Genomic DNA, 26,809 nt, shown 5'->3' on the forward strand with positions numbered 1-26,809 from the left:
AGTTATTCAGAGATGAAGAGGCTTGAACAGGGTAGAGTGCATGAAGAGCTGCATCGAACCAGTCTTCAGACTGAAGAAGAAGAAGAAGAGAAAGAAGACAGATGATAAATGCTAGAGACATGTTGGAGAGTAATTTCCTTTTGGGTGTAACAGTGAAACTTCAGTTCCATTTCGATAGTACTAACCCATTTGCATCAGGCTTGAATGCGTCACATCCACCACAGGAGGCAAATTGAAATGAGTGGTCAGCTGGCTTGAAGACCATCGTATTGTATAACATGTTGAATAACTGACTGCCCCAGGCTTACCCCAAATAGATGCAGATTAAATTGTAGAAATTGATCACTGGCCAGCCGCAACAGTTCTCTTTCCTACGCAGTTGATGCCATACCCCTCTGACTTACCAGAACCTGTCTCCCACAAGTGCATACACAGTAATGACTTATGTCGTTTGCCCAACAGACCAGTCTCTATAGGCTGAAGAAATGACAGAAGACCTGTGTGTGTTGGGTAGGCATTCCATAACTTGAAAACTAAAACCAAATTTACCGAAAACAGGAGCAGCAACATTCCATCTAAATGACAAATTTGCAAACTACTGTCTGCAGTTGATCAGAATCAGTATATTACACTGCAACAGTACGTCAGAGTGCCTGAGTTCACTTTGGCTAGGTCACTTACCTAATGTCATCACCTTTGGAAAACAGCTTTGGTTTTATTGGATCTGTATGGGTAGCAGATGCAAACACTCTGAGATTGACAGCACTGGCTTCGGTTTATTCAACAGCTGAGAACTGTTCAGCTTTATGACACGGTAGTAATTTGTTACACTGTATCTGGTACACTCCTCCCTATACTTCTTGAACAGCTCCTGGTGCTAAGCAACGTCACTTCATCTCACACAAGAAGATAGTAAGCTCTCAGTTGGTCATGGAAGGAAAGCTCAAGAACGAGTCTCTTACCATACACAATGTAATCCAGCAAGGGTTTATAACCTGACTGAAATTTTGTAAAGCAGATTGGACAATTGCCATGAGCCTCTTAGGCAGGACTTTGAATCTTATGGCCTTGGAATCAGAGTGATTACCTTCATGCCAGCTAGGCTTCTTGCAAGGCAAACTCCCATCTTTGTAACTTCTGGATTTCAACTGATCTCACTGTACCCAGTGCATATCCAATCATATTGGCTGTAGAACATGAAGAACTGCCTTCATTCCCTGCATCTGTAGATGTCAAGACTCTCCAAGAGGGAATCGTAAAAGAACTGTGGCAGGGTACTTCTTAAGCAATCACGGGACTGGAAAAACTGGACGTTGATCTTTAATTTCTCCATTTGTCTCTTTTTTCTGGTTGCCTATATTTTTGTTTGTAACATTTGATGTACAAGAACTATGTATTTTTTCTGTCAAAAAGTATTGAACACTAAATAGTGATAGATATTAAACTGAAAATGTATATGACTTTTTAGAATCCTCACACTTATCATATATGTAGCTTCTGACAAATTTTTGTTGTGTTAGGTTTGGGAACATTATGGCGAGCACAGAAAGACAGAAGTTTTGTACTGCCATGCAGTTCCACTTTGCTTTCCTCTGCTACAGTTCACTGCACACAATTTTGTTAAGATTCTCCCTCTTCTCACTTGTTACGAAATGCATCAACAAATGAGCCTGTGAACATTGTGGTGTAGATCCTGAAGCAAGTCATCCTCTTGTTACCAGGAGGTGCAGTTCTCTTCCCCAGTGTTTGCACATTTTCTTTGTCTGATCTGTGAGGCAGTGATGCACAGCATCGGTATGGGATATGAATATGTCCAAAATATAGGAAAAACTTTCTTAGTTGCTTTTTACAATGTTTCATATCACTGGAAACACTGTTGTGATTTGGTCTTGCAAATTCACCCCTCCTATTTTCTATCTGATACTCCAGAACACAGATCAATTTTTTGACTTCCACCTTTCCCACATGGCGTCATTTGCAATAATATCAGCTGGTTTTCAGTTAAGTCAGAAAATGGATATTGTTGTTATCTTTCCACTTATGTCGCAACATTTTATTTGCTGGTCAAATATAGATTCTCCTCTATTGCAAGTCTTTGACAGTACAGTGGGTATATCTTCACAGTTAACTCACTCAGCTCCTCCTACAGTCATTGATATATTTAGTGTTACTCTGAATGACAAGAACATGGTCTTTCTTATAAACATTTGGAGCAGTATTGTTAACCTCTACGTCTAAATCCATAGCTGCAAGCCACCATGAAGTGCATGGCAGAGGGTATGTTCAGTTATTAGAGTTTCTTCCTGTACCATTCACATATGGAGGGCGAGGAGAATGATTCGTCGAATGCTTCTGTGCATGCTGTAATTATTCTAATCTTGCCTTCACAATCCATACGTGAGTTATTCATAGGGGATTGTAGTATAGTCCTTGAGTCATCTTTAAAGCCTATTCTTGAAACTTCGTTAGTAGACTCTCTCGGGATAGTTTATGTCTAGCTTAAAGAGTCTGCTAGTTCATTTTCCCCAGCATCACTTTAACACTCTCCCACAGGTCAGATAAACCTGTGACCATTTTTGCTGCTGTTCTCTATATACCTTCAGTATCGCCTGGCAGATTTCGTTGCCCAGCGATTCTACCAATAAACTGAAGTCTACCACTTGCTTTACTCACAACTGACCCTATGTGATCATTTCATTTTATATCACTACATAGAGTTACACCCAGGTATTTGTATGAGTTGGCTAATTCCAACTGTGACTTATTGATATTATGCTCTTAGGATACTATGTTTTTTCATTTTGTGAAGTGCACAATTTTATATTTGTGGACATTTATAAGTAAGTTGCCAGTCTTTCCACCACTTTGAAATCTTATTAAAATCTGACTGAAGATTCATGCAGCTTCTTTCAGACATTACTTCATTGCACATAACTGCATCATCTACAGAAAAGCTGAGGTCACTGTCAAATTGCTGCAATGTCATAAATATGCAACATGAACAGCAAGGGTCCCAACACACTTCCCTGGGGCACACTCAGAGTTACTTCTACATCTGACGATGACTCTCCATCCAAGATAACATGCTGTGTCCTCCCTACCCAAAAGTCCTCAAGCCAGTCACAAATTTCGCTTGATACCTCATATGATTAAACTTTTGACAATAAGCATACATGTGGCACTGAGGCAGATGCTTTTTGGAAGTCAGGAAATACTGCATCTGCTTGGTTGCCTTGATACAAAGCTTGCAGTATGTCATGTGAGAAAAGTGCAAGTTTCCAGAATCCATGCTGGTTGGCATTGAGGAGGCCATACTGTACAAGATACCTCATCATGTTTGAGTTCTGAATATGTTCTAAGATTCTACAACAAATTGATGTCAGAGATATGGGACAGTAGTTTTGTGGATCACTTCTACAACCCTTCTTACAGATCAGTGTTTCCAGTGCGTTCTTCCAACTACTGGCCACAGTTTTTTGTTTGAGTAATCTACGATAGATTATTGTTAGAAGAGTAGCTAACTCAGCCCCAAATTTAATACAGAATCTGACAGGGTCTCCATTTAATGATTTCAGCTGTTCGTCAACACTACTGACACTAATACTGATTTCACTCCTCTTTTCGGTGGCATAAGGATAAAATTGGGGCAATACTCCCGGATTTCTTTTGTAAAGGAACATTTGAAAACAAAGTTAACCATTTCAGATTTTGCTTTGCTACCCTCAATTTCAGTTCCTGTCTGATTTGCTAGGGTCTGAAAACTTAACTTTGGTGCCACCAACAGCCTCTACATACGATTTTGTGAAAGATTTTTTGATAATATTCTGCTACGGTAGTCACTGAAGGCTTCACCCATTGGTGTCTTGACAGCCAAATGTGTTTCACTCAGCCTCTCTCAATCAGTGGTTCTATGCCTTGTTTTTACACCCATTATGCGGTTCCTTAGAAACTTTTTTACAGTGACTATGTACCATGGGGGGCCCCTCCCATTATGAACTGTTATACTGGGTACATATCTATCCAGTGCATGGTGAACTGTTGTTTTAATCTTGATCCACACTTCCTCTATATGCTCCTGCCCTGTGCTGAAAGTTTCAAGTTCCTCATCGAGATATGACACTAACGATTATACTGAACATATCTGTCTTTCTACTTGGTTTAACTGTCCGTTGTACTTTGGTAATCATTGTTGCCACAACCACATCATGATCGCTGACACCAGTTTCAATGTGGACATTCTCAAAGAGGTCAGGCCTATTTGTTACCATTAGATCCAGTATATTTTCATCATGAATAGGGTTCCGAATTATCTGTTCTAGATAGTATTCAGCACAGGCATTTAATAATGTTTCACAGGCTGTCTTATTCTGCCCACCACTAATAACACTGTAATTTTCCCAATTGATTCTTTGATGAATAGCCTTCACCAGTGATTAAGGTACACTTGGTGTACTTAAGTACAGGTGAACTGAGGTCTTCTCTGAAGTTTTCAGTTACATCAGGAGATGAGTCTGGCGGACAATAGAAGTATCCAATTACCATTTTATGTCCACCCCTGATATTGAGTCTTGCCCAAACAGTCTCACATGCAGCTTCAATTTCTATCTTAGTGGATTTGAGTACCTTGTCCACTGCTACAGATACACCACCTCCATTTCCTATTAGTCCATCCTTTTAATATACGCTTAAATTTTCCCCAGAAATCTCACTGCTATCAATTTCAGGTTTAAATCGGTTTTCTGTAACTAGTATATGTGAGCTTCATTGCCTTTTGGGTGCAAACTCCGGCACTTTGTTGTGAATGCTTTGATAATTAACACTAGGATTTTAATACTCTCACCTATAGGAGGCATTTATTTTGATACTGCACTGATACTTCTGGAATTCCTGCAGCTGTCATTATCTGAATTTGATGGTGAGTTGCCTAATCTGAAAAACCTTTGTGTCAGCTTCACACACAGTCGGCTACTGGGGTAACAGCCTCTGATGTGTAGTGCACAGCTGATCCATTTAGGGGCATGCTACAGTTCTCTATGGCACAAGTCCGAGAAGTCACAGTGTAATTTGTCACAGAACTTTTGAAGTCTCTGGTTCAGTCCTTCCACTCGATTCAGAACCAAGAGGCCACGATTAGTTCTGGGGACAATGCTGCAAATTGTAAGCTCTGCTGAAACTGCATGTGCGAGGGTGGTGTTCTCAACCTTCTCTCCAGTTGCTGGAATGATCTGTATATGACCTCTGAGCCCAGACGACAAGACATAATTTGTTCCAACATTTGCCACAGTCTGCAGTTGATTGCACCCTGTTCCCTCAGTGGCTGCCAGAATAGTCTTTTCAATATGTTGAAAGAGGCCACCAGGAATACACAACTGAGTGCCTTGTATAAAATGTCATACATTTGGCATAACTGCCCAAAATGCAATTTGAGATTTCTTATTGCCTTATCTTCATAGAAACAAAATTATCTTAAAAACATTTTTTTAAAGTGGAGAACAATTACGCTGTAGTTAAATGCAGAAAACACACAATAGAACCATACAACACACTAGAAAACCACAAGTGTACAATTACACACAAGAGACATCTGCAAGTGAAAATGCAACAGGTTGTGTTTACTGATTGTTCTCATTATGCAAGCTGTGTACACCAATGCAATGGTTAGTAATTATTTTTTATAAATTTTAGTAAAAATATGAGAAGTAAAATAAAAAATCCAGATGAGTGTGAGTGGAACTCACTTATCAAGGATTGTGTTCAAACTTAATTGTGTACACAGATAGTTCATCAATCCAGTTCATCCATCCCGGGAATCGTGAATCTTGACAATTTTTACCTGTTATCGGCATTGATTCTGGCAAGATGTTGATTCTGGGTATTGCAAGAGCTTGGAGAATGTTTTAATTTTAAGATTGGAGTTGGATAATGAATGTTAAAAGAAGTATTTTTGTGAGATATAATTACAGTTAATAATTTTTGCTTTTTTCCATTAGTTGTGTTGTGATACCTTGCTTCTTGTCAAATTTCATGATTCCAGGTCTAAGGGAAGTGCCCAGTAGTTTTTGATGAGTGAGTTTGCAACTATCAAAACATGTGACATAAATAGCTTTCTCTTTTGATTGCAATAACTTAGCTTACATTTATTACACTGCCAAGAGACAGTGGATCTTCAGATGTGACGTAAATTTCAACTTCATATGTCTAATAACAGTTCCTGAGAAAAAGGGGTTTCAACAGTTGGGTAGATAGTGTAAATAAAAGTTGCAGTTAAGAAAGAACCTAGGGAGGCCATGGAAAGGAACATTGAAGCCAGTGTGGATAGTAAATGCTGAATGTTGTTCCTATTGTGGTCCTCAGCCCAGGAGACTGGTTTGATGCAGCTCTCCATGCTACTCTACACTGTGCAAGTTTCTTCATCTCCAAGTAACTATTGCAACCTACATCCTTCTGAATCTGCGTAGTGTATTCATCTCTTGGTCTCCCTCAACTATTACATTCCACGCTTCCCTCCAATACCAAATTGGTGATCACTTTATCTCAGAATGTGTCCTACCTACCGACCCTTTCTTCTAGTCAAGTTGTGCCATAAATTCCTCTTCTCCCCAATTCTTTTTAGTACCTCCTCATTAGTTTCATGATCTACCCATCTAATCTTCAGCATTCTTCTGTAGCATCACATTTCAAAAGCTTCTATTCCCTTCTTGTCTAAACTATTTATTGTCCATGTTTCACTTCCATACGTGGCTACACTCCATACAAATACTTTTAGAAAAGACTTCCTGACACTAAAATCTATACTTGAAGTTAACAAATTTCTCTTCTTCAGAAACACTTTTCTTGCCATTGCCAGTCTACATTTTATATCCTCTCTGCTTCGACCATCATCACTTATTTTGTTCTCCAAATAGCAAAACTCATTTACTACTTTAAGTATCCCATTTCCTTATCTAATTCCCTCAGCATCACATGATTTAATTTGGCTATATTCCATTATCCTTGTTTTGCTATGTTGATGTTCATCGTATATCCTCCTTTCAAGACACTGTCTATTCCGTTCAGCTGCTCTTCCAGGTTCTTTGGTGTGTCTGACAGAATAACCATGTCATCAGCAAACCTCAAAATTATTATTTCTTCTCCATGGATTTTAATTCTTACTCCAAATTTATCTTTTGTTTCCTTTATTGCTTGCTCAGTATACAGATTGAATAACATTTGGGATAGGCTACAACCCTGTCTCACACCCTTCTCAACCACTGCTCCCCTTTCATGCCCCTCGACTCTTATGTTATCTTGTTCCTGTACAAATTGTAAATAGCCTTTCACTCCCTGTGTTTTACCCCTGCTGCTTTTAGAATTTGAAAGAGATTCTTCCAGTCAGTATTGTCAGAAGCTTTCTCTAAGGCTACAAATGCTAGAAACATAGGTTTGCCTTTCCTTAATCTATCTTCTAAGATAAGTCATAGGGTCAGTATAGCCTCATGTGTTCCAACATTTCTACGGAATCCAAACTGATCTTCTCCGAGATCTGCTTCCAGCAATTTTATCATTTGTCTGTAAAGAATTCATGTTAGTATTTTGCAGGCGTGACCTATTAAACTGGTAGTTTGGTAATTTTCACACCCGTCAACACCTGCTTTCTTTGGAATTGGAATTATTATAGTCTTCTTGAAGTCTGAGGGTATTTCACCTGTCTCATATGTCTTGCTCACCAGATGGTAGAGGTTTGTCATGGCTGGCACTCCCAAAGCTATCTGTAGTTCTAAAGGAATGTTGTCTATGCCCAGGGCCTTGTTTCGACTTAAGTCTTTCAATGATCTGTCAAATTCTTCATGCAGAATCATGTCTCCCATTTCATATTCTTCTACATTCTCTACCATTTCCATAATATTGCTGTCAAGTTCATCACCCGTGTACAGACCCTCTATATACTCCTTCCACCATTCGTTTTTTCCTTCTTTGCTTGCAATTGGTTTTCCATCCGAGCTCTTGATAATCATACAGATGGTTCTCTTTTCTCCAAAGGTATCTTTAATTTTCCTGTAGGCGACATCTATCTTACTCCTAGTCATCTATACCTCTACAACCTTACATTTGTCCTCTAGCCGTCCCTGTTTAGCCATTTTGCACTTCCTGTCACTCTCATTTTTGAGACGTTTGTGTTCCTTTGTGCCTGCTTCATTTACTGCGTTTTTATATTTTCTCATTTCATCAATGAAATTCAGTATCTCTTGTGTCACCCAAGGATTTCTACTAGGCCTCGTCTTTTTACCTACTTGATCCTGTGCTGCCTTCACTATTTCATCTCTCCTAGCTACCCCTTATTCTTCTACTGTATTTCTTTCCCTCATTCTTGTCAATTGTTCTCTCATGCTCTCTCTGAAACCCTCTACAACCTCTGATTCTTTCGGTTTATGTAGGACCCATCTCCTTAAATTTCCACCTTTTTGCAGTTTCTTCTGTTTTAATCTACAGTTCATAACAAATAAATTGCGGTCAGAGTCCACATCTGCCCCTGGAAATGTCTTGCAATTTAAAATGTGGTTCCTAAATCTCTGTCTTACCATTATATAATCTATCCGATACATTTTAGTATCTCCAGGTTTCTTCCATGTATACAACCTTCTTTTATGATTCTTAAACCAAGTGTTAGCTATGATCAAGTTATGCTCTGTGCAAAATTCTACCAGGCGGCTTCCTCTTTGATTCCTTACCCACATTCCGTATTCACCTGCTACTTTTCCTTCTCTTCCTTTTCCTAGTGTCAAATTCCAGTCCCCCATGACTGTTAAATTTTCGTCTGCCTTCACTATCTGAATATTTTCTGTTATCGCGTCATACATTTCTTCAGTCTCTTCATCATCTGAGGAGCTAGTTGGCATATAAACTTGTACTACTGTGGTGGTGGGTGTGTCTGCTACAACAATAATTTCACTATGCTGTTCATGGTAGCTCATCCGCATTCCAATTTTTTTTAGTCATTATTAAAACTACTCCTGCATTATCCCTACGTATTTTTGTGTTTATAACACTGCATTCACCTGACCAGAAGTCCTGTTCTGCTGCCACCAAACTCCACTAATTCCCACTATATCTAACTGTAACCTATCCATTTCTCTTTTCAATTTTTCTAACCTACCTGCCCGCTTAAGGGATTTGACATTCCACACTCCGATTCGTAGAATGCCATTTTTTTTCTCCTGGTAACATCTTCCTGAGTAACCACCTTCCAGAGATCCGAATGGGGGAACTATTTTACTTCCAGAATATTTTATCCTAGAGGATGCCATCAACATTTAACCATACACTAGAGCTGCCTGCCCTCGGGAAAAATTATGACTGTAGTTTCCCCTTGCTTTCAGCCATTTGTAGTACCAGCACAGCAAGGCTGTTTTAGTTGATATTACAAGGCCAGATCAGCCAGTCATCCAGATTGTGGCCCCTGCAACTACGTAAAAGGCTGCTACCCCTCTTCAGGAACCATATACGAGGGCCATTCAGAAAGAAACCTCCGGTTGATTTAAAAAAATACACCAAGTTAAATAAAAATATTTTAATATATACATCTTACAACTACATCTTTGAACTATTTTTCTACATAGTCTCCATAGCGATTGAGGCACTTATCGTATCTCTTCACAAGCTTTGAAATTCCTTCTGCATAAAAATCACCCGCTTGTGCCTGGAGCCAGCCTGTGACCGCATCTTTGAGCTCTTCGTCGTCATCAAACCGCTGTGACCCGAGCCATTTCTTCAAATGCATGAAGAGGTGATAATCACTTGGCGCCAGGTCTGGGCTGTAAGGTGGATGGTTGATAATGTCCCACTTGAAGGACTCAAGAAGGGCCGTTGTTCTGCGAGCAGAGTGAGGACGGGCGTTATCGTGCAAAAAAACGATACCGGAAGTCAGCATACCACGGTGTTTGTTCTGTATAGCCCATCGTAACTTTTTTATTGTTTCACAGTACACGTCTTGATTAATGGTCGTACCACGTTCCATGAATTCAACCAACAACACCCCTTTGGCATCCCAAAACACCGTTGCCATCAGTTTTCTGGCAGAAAAATCTTGCGAGGCTTTTCTTGGTTTGGTAGGCGAATTTGAATGTGCCCACATCTTTGATTGTTCTTTTGTCTCAGGGTTCACATACTTAATCCAGGTTTCGTCACCGTCACAATTCTGTTTAACAATGGTTCTCCTTCGTCCTCATAACGTGACAGAAAGTCTAATGCAGAGGCCATTCTTTGAGTTTTGTGGTGGTCGGTAAGAATTTTGGGCACCCATCGTGCACAGAACTTACAGTAACCCAATCTTGCTGTCACTATCTCGTACAAGAGAGTCTTAGAAATCTGTGGAAAACCAGTAGACAACTCCGACATTGAGAAACGTCGATTTTCACGAACTTTTGCATCAACTGTCTGAACGAGTTCGTCAGTCACCAATGATGGTCTACCACTCCTCTCTTCATCATGAACGTTTTCTCGTCCACTTTTAAATAAACGTACCCATTCACGGACAACTGTTTCACTCATAACTCTTGGTCCGTACACGGCACAAAGCTCACGATGAATAGCTGCTGGAGAACATCCTTTGGCTGTAAAAAAACTTTATGACAGCACGCACTTCTTATTTGGCGGGGTTTTCTATTGCAGCACACATTTCAAACTGCCACAAAAACTAAACTAGTTAAGGTACGACGTTCACTCGACCACGGCTTGATGCCGACTGACCTGTTGAGTGCGTGAACGCACAGATGGCGTCGCTACTCCCCCCACAACCCGCACTGTGACCAATCGGAGGTTACTTTCTGAACCGCCCTCGTATTTGGTTGGCCTCTCAACAGATGCTTCTCCATTGTTGTTGCATCTACGGTATCACTATCTGTATCTCTGAGGCACATAAGCCTCCCCACCAAAGGCAAGGTCCATGGTTCGTGGGGGATTATTCATACCAGGTTAGATAATGATGGAGTAGGAGTGGGAATAATAATAATAAATAGAAAACCTGGCTGTAGAGTAAAGGGTTATCTGCAGTGAACAGAAATAATGTTGATGTTGACATTGAGTGGGTATCTCAGAGAGATTGTAATCATACAGAAGTATAAATGCTGCTGACAGATATGTATGTTGGTAGGATTGAACAAGTACAGGGTGGTGTAGGTAAAAGTAGCCCCCCCTCCTCTTTGAATAGGAATGCAATATTTCGTCTTCTGAAGTAGAGTAAACAGCTGCAACAATAGACAGTTTTATGCAATAATTGATTGATAGCAGTCTTCTGTCAGAATTTCAGTTTATTTCATCATTAAAGCCTGCAAAAGGGTTTCTCAATAAAAGAAAGGATTGAAATTGTGGCTGCATGTGTGAAAACTGGTTCAGTTAAGGAAACTCACAAAATTTTCAGGATCAAGTATCCGGGTAGAGGATTACCAGCAAAGGGAGCAATACAGAGTCTGCTTAAAAAATGGCACAGCTAAGGATCTGTGCAAAATGTAAAATGATAAAGAACTCCTTCAGTTTGCACACCAGAGGCTATTGCAGACCTTTGCCGAAGAATTATTCAGAGTCCAAAGAAGTTTACACGTACATTGACGCAACAGGTGCATGTAAGTAGGAGGAGTTGCCAGTGGATATTGAAAAGAAAGTAACCTCCGATTGGTCACAGTGCGGGTTGTGGGGGGAGTAGTGACGCCATCTGTGCGCTCACGCACTCAACAGGTCAGTCGGCATCAAGCCGTGGTCGAGTGAACGTCGTACCTGCGCTAGTTTAGTTTTTGTGGCAGTTTGAAATGTGTGCTGCAATAGAAAACCCCGCCAAATAAGAAGTGCGTGCTGTCATAAAGTTTTTTTACAGCCAAAGGATGTTCTGCAGCAGCTATTCATCGTGAGCTTTGTGCCGTGTACGGACCAAGAGTTATGAGTGAAGGAGTTGTCCGTGAATGGGTACGTTTAGTTAAAAGTGGACGAGAAAACGTTCATGATGAAGAGAGGAGTGGTAGACCATCATTGGTGACTGACGAACTTGTTCAGACAGTTGATGCAAAATTTCGTGAAAATCGACGTTTCTCAATGTCGGAGTTGTCTACTGGTTTTCCACAGATTTCTAAGACTCTCTTGTACGAGATAGTGACAGCAAGATTGGGTTACCGTAAGTTCTGTGCACGATGGGTGCCCAAAATTCGTACCGACCACCACAAAACTCAAAGAATGGCCTCTGCATTAGACTTTGTCACGTTATGAGGACGAAGGAGAACCATTATTAAACAGAATTGTGACCGGTGACGAAACCTGGATTAAGTACGTGAACCCTGAGACAAAAGAACAATCAAAGATGTGGGCACATTCAAATTCGCCTACCAAACCAAGAAAAGCCTCGCAAGATTTTTCTGCCAGAAAACTGATGGCAACGGTGTTTTGGGATGCCAAAGGGGTGTTGTTGGTTGAATTCATGGAACGTGGTACGACCATTAATCAAGACGTGCACTGTGAAACAATAAAAAAGTTACGACGGGCTATACAGAACAATCGCCGTGGTATGCTGACTTCCGGTATCGTTTTTTTGCACGATAACGCCCGTCCTCACTCTGCTCGCAGAACAACGGCCCTTCTTGAGTCCTTCAAGTGGGACATTATCAACCATCCACCTTACAGCCCAGACCTGGCGCCAAGTGATTATCACCTCTTCATGCATTTGAAGAAATGGCTCGAGTTACAGCGGTTTGATGACGACGAAGAGCTCAAAGATGCGGTCACAGGCTGGCTCCAGGCACAAGCGGGTGATTTTTATGCAGAAGGAATTTCAAAGCTTGTGAAGAGATATGATACGTGCCTCAATCGCTATGGAGACTATGTAGAAAAATAGTGCAAAGATGTAGTTGTAAGATGTATATATTAAAATATTTTTATTTAACTTGGTGTATTTTTTTAAATCAACCGGAGGTTTCTTTCTGAACGGCCCTCGTATTAATTTGAAGCCCTATCGTGTGATGTTTGTGGAGCATTTACAGGAGGATGACAATCGGAAAGGTGTAGATTACTGCATGTGGCTTCTGAATAACATCAATGCTGGATGGTTAGACCCGTTCCATTACATAATGAGTAATGAAGCATGGTTTCATTATTCTGATTCTGTGAATGGAACATGAGGTACTGAGCAGTGGAGAACCCTAAAATTGTGTGTCAGAAACTACTCCATGATGAAAAAATCTGTGTTTGGTGCAGTGTAACAGGAACACACATCATTGAGCCGACATTAAACACTACCCTCAAACATGGTCGCATATATGGAAATTTTTTGAAAGATTTTGTGCTCAACTCACTTAATATGAAAGACAATACTGCTTCATCTGGCAAGATGAGGTATTCCTGGAATCTAAGGTATTCCTGGAATGAGTCCGTGATGTCTTCACTGATGAAAGAAATGCCAGCAAATATTTATGAAAGACAGCATCATCGATATCTGAACTTTGTGCCAGGTGTATCTGAATATGCTTAGGCATGCACAGCTGTATACAATGTTGCAGGGGGCTACTTTCAATGTCTTCTATAAATGTATTTTTCACTGGAAATAAATCGTAAGTCCATTTCCGCTATCCGTTTATGTAATTTCACTGCATTTCTTTTACGCTTACATGGGCCACTTTTATCTGTGCCACCCTGTATTTTATAATATCAGTGAGTTTGTAAAATATGTCAGTTGCTGGTGTGGAAAACTGGTGGGATGTTCTTAAAGAAAATGTAGTAAATTTAGCAGAAAAAAATACTAGGATCTAAAAAGGCAGGTAATACGCAGCTATGGAATGTGGATGAGAAGACATCAACAATGCTGGGCATTCAAAGACATGATTACATGGAATTGTGGAAAAGCTAAGTAAGAATGGATTGGGATAAGATGTCAGGAAATTGATACAAAATTGAAACATGATGCTGCACACATACTAATAAGCAGTCACTTTGGGGAGCTCACTGATTAGAGATGAAAGAGATAATTAAGTATGGAAGCAAAGACTAAGTGACAACATGGAAATAATTCTTGAATAAACTGTACTGTTCCTCGAAGAAATTAGGCTGGTTGAAAATGAGGTCATGGTCCAAAATGGTTATGAGGTGATTTAGTCCATATCTCTGAAATTTAAGAGGCTATATATAAACTCGTGAGGAAGAAGTGTCTAAATGTCGATGAAATACCATGGACATTCTTATGGGCATCAGGCCAAAGATCAGAACAAGGACTTTACTAGCTCATGAATGAAACATGTATAATTGAGGATGTTACACCAGGTCTTGAACAGTAAGTATTTAAATTATACACATTCAAATGAGCAAAAAACAGGTAGATGTGATAATTACCTTACAATCAGCCTAATGTCACATGTGTCAAAATAAGCACAAGAGTGCTTCACCAAAGAATAAAAGGGAAAATTGAAGTTGGTTATGAGAGAACCAATTTGGTTTTAGGGGGAGACACTAGTGAAGTAATTTTAATACTGCAGTTAGTAATAAAGGTAAGTTTTTGTAAAACAAAAAAGTTTGTAGATTTGAAGAAACAGTTCCATTTGAATCCTTGCATGTGTTGACAGCTTCTCTGAATAACATAGATGGGCATTTTCCTTGCAACACAACTTCTGTTCCTGCAGTCCTCCTGGCTCTTTTCCCTATCCCGTGCCCCACACCCACCTCCACCTCCACTGCTGCCACTTGATGCTAACTTGATTAGTCTTGCTTCCACACCCTTCCCTCTTCCTCTCTTGTATCTCCCCCTCACAGTCCATTACTCCACATCACCATGCTTTGCATAAAACTAACTTCAGGCTGGTGGTCTGCATCCATAACCAGCTCAATTACTTCCTAGAGCACAAGAGGTAACAAATTTTTTACAATGTGTTGTTTAGTGCTATTTCCGCCAGCAATAGATTTATTAGCAACATTTTCCTGGTGCCACTTGGTGTGTCCAAGTAAGTGTTGTTGATCCGGTCCATGATAACGGTGTAAATTTAATTTTGATTGTCATTGAGGAATGGTTTGTTGTGAGCTATGTACTGAAGTAGTTCGTTGATGTTGTAGCTTTTTCTTTCGTAGTTTCGATGTTTAGCATGCTGAAACCATCAACAATCTTGAAATCTATGAAACTTGCTGATCCCCATATTTCGTGTAGCAACATCCAGAGATAGAAACATTCGGCATTGTTTGGAAACGGTGTTTACTCGACCTAGTGCACCAAATTTCATAACTCCTGGATGATCTTCTACTGGAATTCCTTATTTTTGTCATTGAAAGGTTATTACTGTTGTGCTCCACATATAATATATATAGGGATGTTGACATATAGAAATGTTTTCACGAATGGATCCACTTGGCACAGTTGGTAAAAAGCTGTTAATGTTGTGTTCTGAGATGCTTCGTTTGCTGTTTTACTGGCAGTTTCTTTTGTGTAGTAGACTGTCTGTCCATTCTCCTAATGTACTGGTAGAAGTTGCACAATTAGTTAGAGTTCGTGAATGGCAACCAAAAATCCACCAAGCTGTTTAGTTACTGTTGATGCATTTTTTCATTTGGTTCATGAGGATCTCGTTGCTTCTGTTTTGTTGTTTGCTGTCTTTGGCTGTTTGAAATATTGCCATGTCACTGCCTGTTCACATACTTGTGGATATATTTGATGGATTTCACAAAATTGCAAAATTTTACATGTATGTGTGCTTGGAACATTTTGGAAAGTAATGTGTTATATGGTACTGGTCACTGATTATCTATATCCAGTTTGTGGCTTGGAATGTTACACAATGCCTTAGGTGCTCCGAGCTGTTCCCGAATGTTCTGGAAACTTTATGAATGTTCCAGACTATTCCCTACTATTCCAGAGCATTCTGGAATGTTGTGGATTGCTCTCAAATACTCTGGAATGTTCTTGAATACTCTCAAATGTTCTGGAATGTTCTACAAATTTCTAGAGGGCGAAACTTCCCTGCCCTTATATCTTCAAATGCACACCCTTCATGTAAAAGTGGGAACCTTCTTCATGGGTGGGGGATAGATGGCTACATCTACATCTACATCTACATCTATACTCCACGAGCCACCTTACGGTGTGTGGCGGAGGGTACTTATTGTACCACTATCTGATCCCCCCTTCCCTGTTCCATTCACGAATTGTGCGTGGGAAGAACGACTGCTTGTAAGTCTCTGTATTTGCTCTAATTTCTCGGATCTTTTCGTTGTGATCATTACGCGAGATATATGTGGGCGGTAGTAATATGTTGCCCATCTCTTCCCGGAATGTGCTCTCTCGTAATTTCGATAATAAACCTCTCCGTATTGCGTAACGGCTTTCTTGAAGTTTCCGCCACTGGAGCTTGTTCAGCATCTCCGTAACGCTCTCGCGCTGACTAAATGTCCCCATGACGAATCGCGCTGCTTTTCGCTGGATCATGTCTATCTCTTCTATTAATCCAACCTGGTAAGGGTCCCATACTGATGAGCAATACTCAAGAATCGGACGAACAAGCGTTTTGTAAGCTACTTCTTTCGTCGATGAGTCACATTTTCTTAGAATTCTTCCTATGAATCTCAACCTGGCGCCTGCTTTTCCCACTATTTGTTTTATGTGATCATTCCACTTCAGATCGCTCCGGATAGTAACTCCTAAGTATTTTACGGTTGTTACCGCTTCCAATGCTTTACCACCTATGGCATAATCGTACTGGAATGGATTTCTGCCCCTATGTATGCGCATTATTTTACATTTATCTACGTTTAGGGAAAGCTGCCAGCTGTCGCACCATGCATTAATCCTCTGCAGGTCCTCCTGGAGTACGTACGAGTCTTCTGATGTTGCTACTTTCTTGTAGACAACCATGTCATCTGCAAATAGCCTCACGGAGCTACTGATGTTGTCAACTAAGTCATTTATGTATATTGTAAACAATAAAGGTCCTATCACGCTTCCCTGCGGTACTCCCGAAATTACCTCTACATCTGCAGATTTTGAACCGTTAAGAATGACATGTTGTGTTCTTTCTTCTAGGAAATCCTGAATCCAATCACAAACCTGGTCCGATATTCCGTAAGCTCGTATTTTTTTCACTAAACGTAAGTGCGGAACCGTATCAAATGCCTTCCTGGAGTCCGGGAATACGGCATCAATCTGCTCGCCAGTGTCTACGGCACTGTGAATTTCTTGGGCAAATAGGGCGAGCTGAGTTTCACATGATCTCTGTTTGCGGAATCCATGTTGGTTATGATGAAGGAGATTTGTATTATCTAAGAACGTCATAATACGAGAACACAAAACATGTTCCATTATTCTACAACAGATTGACGTAAGCGAAATAGGCCTATAATTATTCGCATCTGATTTATGACCCTTCTTGAAAATGGGAACGACCTGCGCTTTCTTCCAGTCGCTAGGTACTTTACGTTCTTCCAGCGATCTACGATAAATTGCTGATAGAAAGGGGGCAAGTTCTTTAGCATAATCACTGTAGGATCTTAAGGGTATCTCGTCTGGTCCGGATGCTTTTCCGCTACTAAGTGATAGCAGTTGTTTTTCAATTCCGATATCGTTTATTTCAATATTTTCCATTTTGGCGTCCGTGCGACGGCTGAAGTCAGGGACCGTGTTACGATTTTCCGCAGTGAAACAGTTTCGGAACACTGAATTCAGTATTTCTGCCTTTCTTCGGTCGTCCTCTGTTTCGGTGCCATCGTGGTCAACGAGTGACTGAATAGGGGATTTAGATCCGCTTACCGATTTTACATATGACCAAAACTTTTTAGGGTTCTTGTTTAGATTGTTTGCCAATGTTTTATGTTCGAATTCGTTGAATGCTTCTCTCATTGCTCTCTTTACGCTCTTTTTCGCTTCGTTCAGCTTTTCCTTATCAGCTATGATTCGACTACTCTTAAACCTATGATGAAGCTTTCTTTGTTTCCGTAGAACCTTTCGTACATGATTGTTATACCACGGTGGATCTTTCCCCTCGCTTTGGACCTTAGTCGGTACGAACTTATCTAAGGCGTACTGGACGATGTTTCTGAATTTTTTCCATTTTTGTTCCACATCCTCTTCCTCAGAAATGAACGTTTGATGGTGGTCACTCAGATATTCTGCGCTTTGTGCCCTATCACTCTTGTTAAGCAAATATATTTTCCTTCCTTTCTTGGCATTTCTTATTACACTTGTAGTCATTGATGCAACCACTGACTTATGATCACTGATACCCTCTTCTACATTCACGGAGTCGAAAAGTTCCGGTCTATTTGTTGCTATGAGGTCTAAAACGTTAGCTTCACGAGTTGGTTCTCTAACTATCTGCTCGAAGTAATTCTCGGACAAGGCAGTCAGGATAATGTCACAAGAGTCTCTGTCCCTGGCTCCAGTTCTGATCGTGTGACTATCCCATTCTATACCTGGTAGATTGAAGTCTCCCCCTATTACAATAGTATGATCACGAAACTTCTTCACGACGTTCTGCAGGTTCTCTCTGAGGCGCTCAACTACTACGGTTGCTGATGCAGGTGGTCTATAGAAGCATCCGACTATCATATCTGACCCACCTTTGATACTTAACTTAACCCAGATTATTTCACATTCGCCTTCGCTAATAACTTCACTGGATATTATTGAATTCTTTACTGCTATAAATACTCCTCCACCATTGGCGTTTATCCTATCCTTGCGGTATATATTCCATTCTGTGTCTAGGATTTCGTTACTGTTCACTTCCGGTTTTAACCAACTTTCCGTTCCTAATACTATATGCGCACTATTTCCTTCAATAAGAGATACTAATTCAGGAACCTTGCCCTGGATACTCCTGCAGTTTACCAATATTACGTTAACTTTTCCTGTTTTTGGTCTCTGAGGACGGACGTTCTTTATCAACGATGATAATGTCCTCTCTGGTAAGCCGTCAGGTATTTTATCGTTTCGCCCAAGGGGGGGTCCCTCTAACCTAAAAAACCCCCGTGTGCACGCCACACGTACTCTGCTACCCTAGTAGCTGCTTCCGGTGTGTAGTGCACGCCTGACCTGTCTAGGGGGGCCCTACAGTTCTCCACCCAATAATGGAGGTCGATGAATTTGCAACCATTATAGTCGCAGAGTCGTCTGAGCCTCTGGTTTAGACCCTCCACACGGCTCCAAACCAGAGGACTGCGATCGACTCTGGGCACTATGCTGCAGATATTAAGCTCAGCTTGCACTCCGCGTGCGATGCTGGTTGTCTTCACCAAATCAGCCAGCCGCCGGAAGGAACCAAGGATGGCCTCAGAACCCAAGCGGCAGGCGTCATTTGTTCCGACATGTGCTACTATCTGCAGCCGGTCACACCCAGTGCGTTCAATAGCTGCCGGAAGGGCCTCCTCCACATTACGGACGAGACCCCCCGGCAAGCACACCGAGTGCACACTGGCATTCTTCCCCGACCTACCCGCTATTTTCCTGAGGGGCTCCATAACCCGCCTAACGTTGGAGCTCCCTATAACTAATAGGCCCGCCCTCTGTGACTGTCAGGACCTTGCCGGAGAATCGACCACTGGCCCAACAGGCGAGGCATCCTGTGGTGGCTCGGAAACGATGTCATCACCACTGGGAAGCACCCCGTACCTGTTGGAAAGGGGTAAGGCAGCTGCCACGCGGCCAGATCCCACCTTCGCCTTTCGGCCAGGCACGCGCGAGCCCACCACTGTCCGCCATTCACCCTGGAGTGATGGCTGACCGGTAAGATGCTCACTGCCGGAAGACGCAGCGACATCAGGGGTTCCATGTGATTCCAAGGCCACCGAAGTAGGCATAGGCCTCACCACAGTTGCCCCAACGCCACTACGAGCCGACGCCTGCGCCTCGAGCTCGATGAGCCTAACAGACAAAGCCTCCACCTGCCCCCGAAGAGTGGCCAATTCTCCTTGCGTCCGCTCACAACAACCACAGTCCCTACACATGACTATGTTTACCCTACTCTATACGGTGACAAATTCCCAAGATAATCTTCTGATGAGCTACTCTGATAATCAAGAAACACTCACTGAAATACGAGACGCGAAAACTACGCTAGGTTTTCCCAGAAAAACTATTTAAAAGCTAAGCGCAGCAAATAAGTACAAAAACGCTTTATACAAACAGTACTCGCTGCTGCTGGTGCTCTCGCTCTGGCTGTCACAAGACAACTGCTGATTCAAGTGACTAGTGGCTAACGGCCGCGAAACAAACAAAAGACGGTTTTAGGGCGCTTTCTGTTCTAAATGATCAAGAAAACACTAAGAAATCTAACACGAAAACTACGTAAAGTTTTATCAAGAACTGTTAGTTACTATGCAGAGCAGATAAACACAAATAGAATCCCTTCCTTAGTGGAAGGTCGTAAACAAAATGCAAAATAAACGCTTTATACAAACAGTACTCGCTGCTGCTGGTGCTCTCGCTATTTAACTCCCTTGGTCATACTAGGACCCGTTTCCGAGTTTTACCGGTATACACATGGTTTAGTTACTTTAATAATATGTGTTGGTATTGATTATTGATTAGCTAATTTGATTTTGCGGTCTGAGCACATTTTGTGTTTCCTGTTCTAGAGTTAAGCTGCCCTATTTCAGTGTTTTATTTGTGTTCGTATAGTGACGGAAGTGGGATGTGGGTTGCACATTTTTCATTTTACTCATAAACTTTAGGTCACATTTTTTTCACCCTGCTCTGCGGATCGTAACATAATGTAACATAAGTTTTGGTGTGATGTAACTTGCTAATGCCCAAGGGGGCAAAATTAGCATATCGCTAATGATAAAATAAAAAATGATTATTTCAAATAAAAAGACAACCTATGCACTATCACTTATTTAAGAAATCTAAGGCAGGATTGCTCATTGTCACCACTGATATTACGTTTGTGTTATGGAGAGACAATGAGGAAAGTAAATGACTGTCTGAGTGTGGAAGTTGTTTGTTATGGACAGTAAATCATCTTGATGTGGCTCTCTGGTGATGTAGCATTGGATAACAAAAATGAGAACAATAAGAGTAAGTTCCTCTCATCCACACAGTGGGGGAGGGGGGAGCGGACCCCCTCAACCTGTGATCTGAGTGACCTGCCTCTCCTTCCCAGTCTATCCCTGATTCTTCTCTGAGGAGGGAACAAACAGTTTCGAAAGATAGGTACAGTTCTTTCAACTTTTAAATGTACCTATTGGCACTTTTTGAATTTAGCTCGACAGTCAGACCTGGCTGTTCATTCTGTTGTCCTTCTGATTTTATAAACCGAGTGAGATGGAGCAGTGGTTAGCACACTGGATTCTTATTCGGGAGGTCAGCGTTTAAAGTCCATGTCCCAACTTCTTGATTTAGGTCCCTAAATTGGTTCACGAAAATGCTGGGACGGTTTCTTTGAAACAGTCGAAGCTTGTGCTCCGTCTCTAATGACCTCATTGTCAATGTTAAACCCTACTCTTCCTTCCTTCTAATTTTATAATATATGGTGAGTATGTTTGGGAATAATTTAGCAGTAATTTAGATTGAAATGTAATTTTTTAAAAGTTTTGTGTAATCTCCATTTCCCCGTGTTCATGACAGCTGCTCATGTGCTGGCAATCTTATCAGCACTATGCTACCAGGCAGCATATGCTTTTGGACTGGGACCTGTGACATGGCTGTTACTGGCAGAACTCTTTCCGGCCACCACCAAGGGCCGCGCTTTAGCACTCACAGCTGGAGTTTACTGGTTGGATGACTTCATTGTTCGCTCAACATTTTCCAGTATGGTTGGTAAGTCACAGTATAGATGTAATCATCCATATCATGATGTACAGCTGTCCTGCATGATGCACTTAATTACTTCATATTTTAGGAAAAGGTTAACACTGTGGATGTTCAAATGCTGACCTATATCAGTGAAACAGCATGTGAGGAATTTGGTTAGGTAATATTTACACAAAGTGATGCCATGAATGATGAGTTCTGTCATTTATCAGTTTCAAAAGAAATAGTTGTCAGTGTCATTGGGAAAATATAAATTACTGTTGTTGACCTGATTTCAGACCACTTACAGGTCAGGGAATAAGAGGCAGGCTTCTCTTGAATCCGTGGTCAACTGGGCACAACTGATTCTCCCCCCCCTCCCCTCCCCCCCAAAAAAGTGGCCAGCTGGTTGTTGGGAGAATTTTTATTGTTGCCAGTCTTCTGACTGGTTTGATGCAGCTTGCCTTAGCATTTACATCAACAATGTTGTTGTCTTGCCATGTGTCCTATCATCCTGCCCTTTCTTGTAGTTAGTGTATTCGACATATTTCTTCCCTTGTTGATTCTGTGGAGGACATCCTCATTTATTATTTTATCAGTTCACTTGATTTTTATCGTTCTACTGAAACACAACATCTCAAGTACTTTGATTCTCTTCTTTCTCAGTTGCCAATACTTTACAGTCTTTCAGATAAGAACTTAACAGGGTTGGGGGAAGGGATGGATGTGTACTTCACAGGGTTTGGGGGGGGGGGGGGGGGGGGGGAGGGGGGGGGGCAGTTAAATGTCTAAAGTGAAAATGGTTTGATGACATATGTTAACTTGTACATTTACAATTAAGGGAAAAGGTTCACATTAGTGAAGTAAACTGAGGAGAAACAATTACGATAAACTTCTACTTTATGAGGCTACTGCTAACCATCAAGAGTAATTTTTCTTCCGTTGCATCAAGCAAGGATATTTGCTATTCTTATTATACCTCAACTTCCTGTAGTCATTTTCCTACACCTGCCTATCCCCTTTCCTGTTCCCTGTCCAGTGCTACACAGCCCTCTATTCCACCTCTTAATAACAGTAACAACATTCAACACTCAATAACTTCTCAATATTTTTCAAAAATTACAATAATTAAAAAGTAAAAAATGATGCGTTTCCAAAATCTGCATAGCTGTATGAAGCAGCTTTATTCGTGACTACCAGTTTCATGTCAGTATAAATGCGTCTTCTGATTTATGGTGGTTATATTTCCATGATTATGGAGTCTCAGCTTTTGGGAAGATGTCTACATTAAAAGTCAAACCACAATGGTGAGTTGTCATAATGAAATTGAGTACACCCAAAAGGTGCTTGTAAAACTGTACATAGCACTACTGCTGAATGAGTCAGTGTGGATAACACCACTTAGGTTATATTATGGTATTAAAGCAATTAAGTAAAACTTATTGTGTAATGTGTGTACTTCTGCCATATTGATAACCGGTCATAGTGGTGTAAAAAGCCTGTGGAGGCTAGCAAGAGACTCTTTTTATTCTCTCCTTTCCCATGCCCCCCCCCTCCCACCCTCCTCCCACCTGTCCCTGTCTAACCTCCTGACCGCACCTAGCTTCCCAACCCTCTCTCTACCTCGTCCCTGTGTGCTCCCACAAGCAGCACTTTACTGTCCCCCACCCCTACCCAGCTATCCCTCAGATCTCGTAAGAGGACCGATCATGTCAATGGTAGCTAATTCTCTTAGTTTCACTAGGATGATCGCAAATAGTGGTGTTCTGCATGTAGCAGTAGATGGTTTTGCCTTTTAGCGCAAATTGCCTCCCCCTCCCTGTCCCAGCCACCTCCTTGCCCCCACCACCCAGACTGTTTCTGCCATCATGTGCTGCTGCTCACAGTCAGCCAGAGACTGTGCCTGTGTGTGTGTGTGTGTGTGTGTGTGTGTGTGTGTGTGTGTGTGTGTGTTGTAGTGTTACCTTTTCCTCGTGGTTCTGCCGTGAAAATGTAAAATAGAAAATCTGATTGGGTTTTGAATTTTGGTGGTTTCAGTTTCGGATAAGGCGGACTTCGTATTATTGATTGAGATCGTGCTGTAATTTGACCGTGCATGGCAGACCGGGTCGGCAACACTACAAAAAGCGACTGTACTGAAATAGCATCAGAAACTAATTGAAATTTACCTTATAATCTTGTTAGATACGCAGTATTAATTACAATATAGTCTTCATGGCTGTCCTCCTAATTTCTCTTGTAGGACGACCCTTCTTTCACTTTTCTCTGTCTGTTGAAAACGTCTTCAAGTTGTCACTGTCATGATCAATTTACAAATTTGGCGATAACCACCTCGAATCAATATTGAAACAACCTCGCTTTGTAATGTAATTTTAATTTCCACCCAAAAGCACATTCAACACATCGCCGAAAAATACACGTCTTTCGTATCAAGACAAGAGAGAGAGAGTGTGTCATCAATTAGTTGTTAAAACCAAAAAACCTACGCAAAAGTAAAAAGACGAACAAAATTATTTATAAAAAATCGGTCGGTGGCGCAGCGCTCTTCTGCATGCGCGATCGTAAGTTATATCTGTGTATTGGCGGAGGCGCGGTAGTCAAAGTACCATTACAATGCCTCCTCTACTGACACGCTCCGCAAGCGAGCGTGGCAGTATAGAAAATTTACATAGATACATATATATGAGAAAATAAGAAATTTACATATTACAAAAAATATTTCTGAGCACAATGCTCTTTACATATCAGTCTTTGTATACAGTCTTTTTGGTGTGTATCTTCTTTAGGAGTCATAACATTAATGTCTTTGAATTGCAGCGTATTATTGTTGCTTAGCACAGCGTTTGAATTCAGTTCACATGATTCGTGTTTACAATGGAATTAATTCGAACAATAAATGTTTCTATTATATTGCTCCAATGTCTTTAAACGTAGTATCGGATTCTGAGTGTGTGTGTGTACTGCCTGGATCTCTTGCATGTGACTTGAAGAAAATCCAAAGTTTGTTCAATGTGTCAACACGAAATTGTGATCTCCAGCAGTCAAATTTTGGTGGCGTCTACCGGGGTATAAATGGTCAATGAGGGCACAGGAAACACCTCACTGCCTACGACAGGTGATGAGCTTGACTTTTACACCAACCTGAAGACCTGCCGGCTTCCACTTCACCATACACTTCAAGGCATATTGACACTACGTAAATATTTCTTGACCAGTGTTCCATCACGTTGATTTCTTCTTTGCATTTTCAGTTCCATTTATATGAATAACGTGCCACATGCACAAGTCCTTTGCAGTTCATTAACATCTCCTTAAAATACATTCCTTGATATAGTAAGTACATAAATATACAAATATTTACAATTAATCATTACATGAGATAGTTACATTGTTGTCATATAGTACATATCCAGAATTAAATGAGAAATACAGTAAATTTTTACGTTACATTCAATATCATTGTGCTGACATGTGAATTACATTACATTCAGATTGAAATATACATTTTATTTATTTTATTTGTTAGCTCATTATTTTTCCTTTCTTTCATTTCTTTCCTTTTTTTGTTCCTTTCCCTTTCGTTACACTTGCAACATTTGAAGATAATTGTGGCAACTCGCTAGAATATTCAACTTAAAATTCATCTTGCCTCCTGGAATAAAATTTACACACATTCCAAGCCTCAAGACAGACCTCTGTAGGAGGATAGGTTCATGGGATGGTTGCTAAGTACTTCATAAATACTAGTAAAGTCATCTCTTACAGTGGACTACACAAAATAAAATATGATAAATAAAATACATGTTAACTTAATATAATGTAAAAGTTCCTATACCTAATACCGTTTCTAAATGTGGTGTCCCCACTATTGCTGTTTCTAAGAGTGGTACCCCTCTATTACCATTTCTAAGAGTGGTGCCCCTCAAAATATCTTAGGATCCTACAAGTATGTACATCAGTGTGGTAAGTGTATATATATATATCTAGTTCAAGTCAATCATGTTCCTATAAAGTTTGTGTAGTTCATCTCCTTCCTTTCATGAGTATCAAGCAATATAAATAAATTTTTTACTTAATAAATAAATAAATCTTCTTCTGCTGCGTTCCATGCTGTATATCCATTCTATATTTACCTTGTGGTACCTGTAAAATTCTATTCATAAATAAATATGTGTGTATGTCTCTCCATACTGTCAAATAATCACGAATTATATAATGTCAAATATTTCATCAACATGTATAAATTTTTCTAAGGGAGGGATGAGAGTATGAGCCGCAACAGAGGACTGACGTTTTGTTTTCTCCTTATTCTCCTTTCCATTTAATGGTGCATTAGGTCAGTACAGTAGATGAGCTTTAATTATGTTGATAGTGGCTGCTGTAAATAATTCTTTCTACATAAATCTATACTTTCACCTTTAGTTATAAGAATATATAAGACATCACATAAGTTATTATCTCAGGCATACCAATCTTTCAATAAATAATATTCTTTCACTACTTTCATTCTGTATTCCATGAGTACATGTGATATAGCATTCAAATCTAGTTTCTTTCCTCTCAACATATTCTCAATTACTCATAACATTCTTACCTGCCAGCGCTTTTGTTTGGTAAGTTTCATCATCTTTCTTTTTAGATATATTTTTCCCACGTGGAATGTTTCCCTCTATTTTTTATATATATATATATATATATATATATATATATATATATATATAAGATCGCAGAGGTGCCTCATACTGAGAGCATCCCAGAGTGCCCCAGAGGGCTACAACACTAAGAAGAATCGCTTCTCGGCTTTTGACAAGATCAATGTGTAGGATATGTTTAAATAAAAGAAGTGAAATGATATAAAAAATTATGCGTTTTGTTAGGAGGAGAAGAGTTAGGCCATCTGTTTTTAAAGTTTGTAAAAGTGTTAATCTTTCGCCTATGAGTACCGACGAGGCTTCTTTATTTCAAGGAGCGCACAGATGGATGGGTTTTGTTGCCAGATTTTCTTTGAGTATGTCTGTACAGGGAACTGGTAACGGTTGGATTACTATTGCGTTTGTACGTACTAGTGATGCGAAGAAGAGTTCTTTGGATTCA

General features: G+C 40.5%; 1 protein-coding gene across 1 annotated transcript in view; it reads left to right on the forward strand.

The window, feature by feature from the left end:
- Positions 1–26,809, forward strand: part of LOC124615928 (solute carrier family 2, facilitated glucose transporter member 10-like) — an 84,451-nt gene that overhangs the window by 21,639 nt on the left and 36,003 nt on the right. Inside the window, exon 5 of the mRNA XM_047144111.1 lies at positions 21,551–21,742. Coding sequence (XP_047000067.1) covers positions 21,551–21,742 — 192 coding nt within the window. The remainder of the gene's footprint in view (positions 1–21,550; positions 21,743–26,809) is intronic.

The sequence above is a fragment of the Schistocerca americana genome, chromosome 5 (genome assembly GCF_021461395.2).
Source record: "Schistocerca americana isolate TAMUIC-IGC-003095 chromosome 5, iqSchAmer2.1, whole genome shotgun sequence".
Taxonomy (NCBI): domain Eukaryota; kingdom Metazoa; phylum Arthropoda; class Insecta; order Orthoptera; family Acrididae; genus Schistocerca; species Schistocerca americana.